The sequence below is a fragment of the Anopheles darlingi genome, chromosome 2 (genome assembly GCF_943734745.1).
Source record: "Anopheles darlingi chromosome 2, idAnoDarlMG_H_01, whole genome shotgun sequence".
Taxonomy (NCBI): Eukaryota; Metazoa; Arthropoda; class Insecta; order Diptera; family Culicidae; genus Anopheles; species Anopheles darlingi.
In genome coordinates, this window is record NC_064874.1 from 63593557 (window position 1) to 63601056 (window position 7500).

General features: G+C 50.1%; 1 protein-coding gene across 7 annotated transcripts in view; it reads left to right on the forward strand.

The window, feature by feature from the left end:
* The window catches only part of LOC125948037 (nocturnin), a 17797-nt gene that overhangs the window by 8029 nt on the left and 2268 nt on the right, over positions 1-7500 (forward strand). Inside the window, exons 1-2 of one of the 7 annotated variants that reach the window (XM_049673670.1) lie at positions 5746-5991; positions 6930-7427. The exons of 3 other annotated variants lie outside the window; for them this stretch is intronic. In XM_049673670.1, the coding sequence (XP_049529627.1) occupies positions 7300-7427 (128 nt within the window). In that variant the 5' untranslated portion in view covers positions 5746-5991; positions 6930-7299. Of the gene's footprint in view, positions 1-4772; positions 4914-4966; positions 5392-5745; positions 5992-6639; positions 7428-7500 lie in introns of those variants that run through there. 3 more of the 7 variants (XM_049673671.1, XM_049673668.1, XM_049673669.1) reach the window with 3 other exon arrangements.

Here is a 7500-nt window from a genome sequence, read left to right on the forward strand (position 1 = left end):
CCAACGATCTATATTTATCCATAAATATCTTAACTAGAGGTACGGGAGTGCAACCGGGTAGCTCAAGACTCAGACAGCATTAGACAATCTACACCTGACACAATACCTGCAGCAGGGTTCGTCGCTACCTGAGGCTATCCCATTTGTCATGCTGTCATGGTTTTAGCCTGCCCCAAAAACGGCCAACGGTGGGAATTCCCAGCACAAAAACCAGAAAACCTTTTTTGGACCTTACACCGGATCTCGACAAAGAACAAAAACCTGCGCGTACAACCGCGAAGGACATTTGTGCAAAATCAAATATTTTATTGCTTTACAGCATCATCGCCCCCCTTGAGGACCAACCCCCCCCCCCCCCCCTTCTCAACCCCTCTCGAAAACCAACAAAAGGCCGCGGACTACCTGAATGACTATTGACTATATTGTACGGTAACTCTCCGTCAACTTCCGCCTCGATTAGGTTAGGACCGGACGTTTACTTTTCGAGTTTGATGATGCCTCGGGCTCTCGGGCACGGGCAGCAGCAGCGGCGGCGGCAGTTAAGGCGGTCGAGATGATTTGAGATGAGGGATGGAAGATGTCATTGCCCTACCCGTCCCCGTTGGGTGGTAAACCGGTGGACCTTCACATTCAACACATCGTGTCAATCGAGCCGCGAGTCGAGCGGCTGTTGAGATGAGGATACTCCGTCGCTTAAATGGCGGGCATCATCAAAGTGATGATGGTGCAGTCCCCCCTCCCCTTCCCCGGCGGAACAACGAAGACGAAGTGGCCAAAAATTATGCAATTCATAATGGCAATCTTTCACCCTCCTTTTGCAACGTATAATATCAAACGATGTGTGTGTGACGCGCCCGGAACTAACTATCTTCTCATTACGGTATGGCAAGCAGGGCGAAGCGACATCACTGTCGCCGCAGCTTACCGTTCACCAAATCCAGAACCGACCGGACAGGAGGTCGCGACCTGCAGATCGTAATCGCGGCGATCGCCACGCGCGCACTCTCGTCGGTGTGCGTGCGTGCGTGCGCGTAAATCCATCGATGGCGTGCCAGCCCGCTCCATATGCGGCAACAAGTGCGTGCACTCCGTGCATAAGTCGATGCCCTCGCCACTAACAACCCACCTACCTTCCCCTTCCCGTCCCTTATCCTGCCACCCTCCTCCTCCTCCTCCAACAACCTTCTTTCAAATCAGCAACCAGAGCACGAACCACCAAAACCGGTTTGGGGGTGATTCCGGTGCCCACCATCACCACCACCGGAAGGTCGCCGCGTCGTCGTATGGTGCGCCGTGCGGCAAAGGTGCGGCACGGAACTCTGCTGGCGGCTCGTAAGTCGTTTGCGCCCACCACCCCCCACTCCTCTCGGTTGCATCGTTTTCGAAAAGAGATGTCCTACGCTTCCCCCGCCCCGGGGAGCGTGTGTAGGGGGCGCGGTAATCGGGCGCAGGCGCAGGCAAGCTCACTGACGCGCTCAAGGTTGAAGCCACGCGGTCTAACTGTAGATTTTTCAAGTTTTGCATTCTGTTCGTGCACCGCCGGCTTCCGTTACTTGCCGCCTGTCGATGATGGAGGCAGCAGCGCATGTTTTATCCGATCATCTCGCCGCATTTCTAGCATTTCCTCGTGCTGGCTGGCCGGCGGGCGTGCGAGAGTGATAGGGCGGCATCGATATCGGCAAGCGATCGAACGAGAATTGCTCGATGAGTTTGAGGAAGAAATCTTTAAACGCCTGTTGGTGATCCCACCTCACCACCACCATCACCACCACCAGCACCACCCTGGGACCGTTAGTCACGATCTTGTGCACACGAGGGATCAGTTATAACCGCGCTTAGACCACCACGCTAAGGCACATCGATGGTGGGTTGGTTTTAAGGGTTCTCCTATAGTGGCGACATTAAAAGGCCCGTTGCCTAGCAACCCAGTGCCTAGCGATCTCGCCACAAAGGGTAATAAATTGTGATCTCAGAACGGCTTAGAATTGCGGAAATGGGGTTTTGCTTGAATGGTTTTGTTGTTGCTGGATTAGTAGCTAAGTAGGAAGGGATGCTGGTTAGATCGCGCTGGTGCGACTCCGCCGGGAACGCCGACTGGCCTGGTTAGACTCCTCCATTACACTCTTCCTGTGTTGTTATGGTCGGTGACCTCGCAACAGTGGTTCGGGAGAAAATCGTGAGTCGCCTCCGGAACCGGCGACGCCAAAAGCAGCATTAGATGTGTTAATGACTTTGCATAAGCCCGATGGTCGAGAATGCAGAAACAAACGGACAGGTGAATCCCAGGTGCTAGCGCGGTGGGGGAAGATCGGGAGAGGTCACGACGCTATTGCGTCGCGACAGGTATACTTCCTCTTGTTTTTTGAGGATACTCCTCAACAACACAAGCTCATCGCGAACCTGCCGTGCTTGTTGTTGTTTACTCGCTTAGTCATCCTATTTTGAATCTGGCAACCACCCCGTTGCCGAAGGCAAGAACCGTAAAAAGGTACTCGCGAACCAATCAAATCAATACAATCCGACCATCGGGTGGGAACAGTTGAAATAAATCTATTAAATTTTTATGACCCTCACCGGGAGCATTAGTTGGCACGTTTAATGGGTTGGCAAGCAATCGGATTGGAAATAAGCAGGCGAAGCGGTAAACTAAGATCAGGTGGAATACATGATCCAAGTCGGCAGATGGTTGGTAGTAGACGGAATGTGCGCCCAGAGCCTGCTGAGATGGCATTACGTGCATTTTACTGCCGCGGTGAAATGTTGCTGATGGAAGCTTAATGCGGCGGAAGTATGCCAACTATCGTTTCACATAAAATCGACATTAAAACCTGTCCCAGAATGCCTTTCCCCTAGGGTGAATGCTCTTCTTAAGAGAACGCGCAATAGCCCGGGGAAGGACATAAGGACAACGATAAAGCGAGCGAGGGGAATGATCCTCAATCGTCAAGCCGGCTCTACGGTCAGCAGCAGATCATTTGCATAAACAACATCATGACGCCATGGGAGCCCAGGAATTTGAGTTCCCTTCGCCGGAACCGGCCGGTTCCCACCAGACCAGTCGCACGCTTGCAAATGCCGTTTATTGGTGTCCTGCCATCAGGGAGAAAATACCTCGGATGCCAGCTGGAACCGAGGCACGGGGAACGGATTACAGGTCGCGCCTCAATCAATGAAAATGGCAAACAACAAGAAATTACCGCTACCGCGAATGGCGCCTTCGCTAAGGCCAGGGCGTGCTAATGGACCTTCTGGAATGTCCTACGCTGTACCATATCGACCGGACCATGGAATGGCACGTGGTGTGGGGACCTGTGGCTCAAAGAAGGGGGTTTGTTTACAAAATTTGAGGCCCCGATTTCACCGTTTCGGGTAATATTTGTAAGTTTTGAAGGTCACAAAAGGTTCCACAGTGAGCTAATGCGCAACGCGCGTCACTCAAGAACCTTACAGGCATTCAGGGGTGGGGGCTAAGCAAGTTCTGCGCAACTGCGTTTGCTAGCAGGGTACGGTGGCAACCGAATGAGGGGGGGCTAAAATTAATGACTCGAAGCGTTCTTCGGCTTCTAGAAAAAGTTATAGAACCGACGAAATGAAGCAATACTCCAAAAACGAGCATCAACTCAAAAACGTGCGTCAGCAACGCCCGGTGTCAGGTTGAATTTTGAATGTTGCTCACGGTTGGCTAAGCATTGATATTATTTGATGCGCCGGCCGGCACCGTATGCTGTTGTTGTTGATCGGTAGCAATTCGAAAAAAAACAGTGTTAACTGTGCGCCTACACTATAGGAAATCATACTGCTGCTGACAAAACGATCTGCTGGCCACGTGTTTCGTGTTGTGAATGCGAATTCGAGTTTCGTACTATGAATTGTATTGCTTTTGTCAAAATATGCTTACATTCTGGCTGTGATAGTAGTGATAACGATAATGATACCATTGTCATGACACGCTAGGCTGTAAAGAGGCTTAACCGGTTCAATTCATCTTCTATGGACATATGGTGTTGATCATGATAATTCTTTCCATTTTAATCAGTTCTGATAGTATGTAAAATTCGGGAACGGCATTAAATTGATGGGGATGTTAAAAATCCAATGGTGTGATCAGTCGACGGTAAAGATCAGTTTAAGGCTAACAGTAAGGCAGGATGAAACGAGGTGCAAATTACGTTACACCACATGGAAGACAAGAAGATCGTGGATGGATTAAAAGTCTATTGACCCGTGAACAGTTCAGCTAAGAAGGTGCAAAGATCGAGGTCGAGAATTCATGGTTGAACAGTCTAGCACGGAGTAAAGCGTAACTCGTGAATCTCCTGTTCTAGGCAAGCACCTCCGTCCGCCAAGACCAGTTCCGCTTCCATTCCGTCGATTCCGGTGGTTTATCACCGTGTTCCGTGTAGGTGTTCTTTCTGAACTTTTTCATCTTTTCTAAAAACTGGCTAAGAATGAAACTCTGGTCAACGGCGAAGCATCCTTTACAGAATCCTTCATGGTAGCAGGCTGTATCGTCGTGGCATTACGGAGGATTAAACCTAAGCCCTCAACAACTAATTTGAGTTTTTCGTTTTATGCTGGTTGGAAACAATTTAACTATCACTTAGGTTTCTTGGTGTTCGCTGTTCTTGTCTTGTATGTTGATTGTTGTTTGCTCTGGAAAATGGTTCACTTCGATGGTTGATTGCTTCAGAGGTTCACACAGCATCCGATCGCTCTAGAAAAGGATTTTAATAGATTATAAAAGGATAAAAAGGATTTATCAACTTCCGCAGCGCCGACGAACGACGACAAACAACGGCTCGCTAGCGGAGACGCAAACCACCACACCAAGCTCGTTCGAAAATGGATTCGCTCATCAGAACGTCGTGTTGCGTTTTCACGAGACGCTTCAAAAACCTGCTGCTCATCCCAAGGTAAACTTTTCCGACCACCGCCGCCCCGACGACGGGAAAATTCGTCCCTCGCACTCTTCCCCTCTTCACCCATCCACGACGTTGTTTGTGTTTTTCATCGGTGTCGTCGTCGCCGTCGCCGTCACCGTCACCGTGTAATTCACGGTCATCTCCGCGGGGGAAGGTCGTCCGGGCGACAAACAGCGCACGGAAAATGTCTCGTTGTTGTGGCCGCGAGTGTGGTGCTTAGTAGTGTCGGGATACGCGTTTCGATGGAAGTGTTTAAACTATTGCTCGCCAAGTGCAGGACGATCGTGCGCCTCCGTTTGCTGGCCTCACCCGCTACAACAACGGTGGTTACGAAACAGCCGCCAACGGTGCACGGTGCGGGGATGACAGCGGCTGGGAAGGCGGGCGCGACGGGTTGTTCCGCCGCGGGTACAGCTGTTGGTGGTTTCGGAGGTGGGGAACGCGATGGTGCTGCCGATGAGTCGATGAGGTGAAGATTGTGATGATGATAACGTTGATAAGCTCTTCTGCAGCTTCAAAATCATCGCCGTTCCGTGTTTCGCCCTTGTTTTGGTTCGCCGCCGACCAAGATTCGCCAACATCTTACCAACACACAACACACACACACTGAAATACCTCGCTGAGACTGTTTCTACACACAGCAGACAATTTTCGTTTCGCAACGAAAAAACGGAGTTTCTTTTTTGTACGACGACCACAGCTGTTCGAAAGAAAGAGTTCGTTTACGTTTGAGTACGGAACAAAATCGAACAAACAATTTTGCGGAAATAATGTAGGTTTCGTGTGATTAAAGTTATGGAAAAGCGTCTCTACACGCATCAATATTTTTTTTATGTATGAACGTTTTGTTGCGCTATGAAAATTTGGATATCGCAACAAAAATGTCGATATCGATATTTTCTGCGAGTGTAGGAACACCCTGTGGGTGGTGCGTGTCGCCGAAACAGAAAAAAAATACGCGAAAATAATGCGTGGTCCCCGAATTTGTCGCCGCCGTCTTCGTGCATCTTTTGTTCGGTGTTCGCGGTGTTTTGAGATTGCCGCGAGGTTTTCGGGGACATCCGGGAGGGTCAGTTAGTGTGGGGGTTAGTGGACGCTCTAAATATCTTACTCGACGTCATCAATCCGTTGACATACTACTCTGCGGATAGTAGTCGGAGAGGGAAAATCGTGAAAAACGCAGCGTGTTGTGGTGATGAAAATCGTGGCGCAGATTTCCACCTAGCGGACACTCTAAGGACAAAGTTGCTGCTGCGTAGGATGAGCCATTATCCCCGATCTAATCGTGTTACTTTCCACCTCCACTCTGCTCCTTTCCGCTCTCCGTCTTTCTACGGTCGGAATGTCCTTGAATCGGGTTTGCTTCAGGTTCAAGCGGCGCCCCCTTTTGATCGATCAAACGAGGTTGGTTTGCTGTGAATTTGAAACTGTACACTCCAACAACCTTCGGCAAAACTGTCCCCTGTTCCGGCCCGTACGCGTAGTTTAACATTTTTTGCATAAATTAGAATGCCAACCCCGGGAGTTATGTGGCAAACGGATCACCGGTTTTTTGTTTCGTGGAATCAATGAATCGGAATGGATCCGAAAATCCACCATCCGCATACCGTTCGCAATCGTACGCGTTAACTTTCACCTTTCCCTCCGTTTTCGCGAGTTTACCGAGTCCCCCCCCGGAGTGACCGTTGCTCGGCCAAAAGAACACTTTTGGCGCCCGCCGTCGATATAGCTTCATTTGCGTCGCGGCGTTAATTGATGTCCAAATGTGACACCAGTCCCAAAAAAGTGTATTTTGGCTCGAGCACGTAATAATATTCGCGCGATCACGAAGCTGTCTATAAAAAAAAAATGGAGGAAATTAGCGGTCCCGGACACCCGGAGGTTACCAGCGAAGCGTGCTGTTGATCTTACGCAAACAGCACAAGACAAAACCCCCCCGGGGACCATAGTGAATCGGCAGTTTGTGGTGCGATCATCGGTAACCTATTGTTATTCGCATATTTTCAGCAGAGAACAATCCTAGAGCCACATCCTCCTAGGTGATCTGAGCTATGCGGAGATTTTTTTGGTGCGATACGATACGGTTAACGCGGGAGAAGAGGGAGAGGTTATTCTGAATTGATTGTGTGGACGCTGAAACGCGGTGTGACAATAAGTGTATGCAAAGCGGACAACAGATTTGTGCCGGAGATTGGGATAATCAAAGCAGGAGACCCACAAATTCGTTTGGCGGTGCTAACCGTTGCCGGAGAGTATCTTCTCGTAGCAAGCGGCCCTTCTCAGTGTCGTTTAGATATTGGGAGCAACTAGTTGACAGGACGCAGACGAGTAGGCAGGACCAACAGGACAGCAGACTACTACGACGACGACTTGGACGATGGCAACGAACATGCTAGGCACGAACAGTGACTACGCTCTGTTACCGGACAAGCCCACCGCACGCAGTGGGTTACCGATGAACGGGGCCTTGAAGAAGAGTCATCTGCAGCGTGTCATGCTGCAAAGGTAGTGCCATCGCTAATCATCCATTCATCCTGCTTGTCCGCGTGTCCTCTCGAGTCCGCTGTTTTGCTAAACC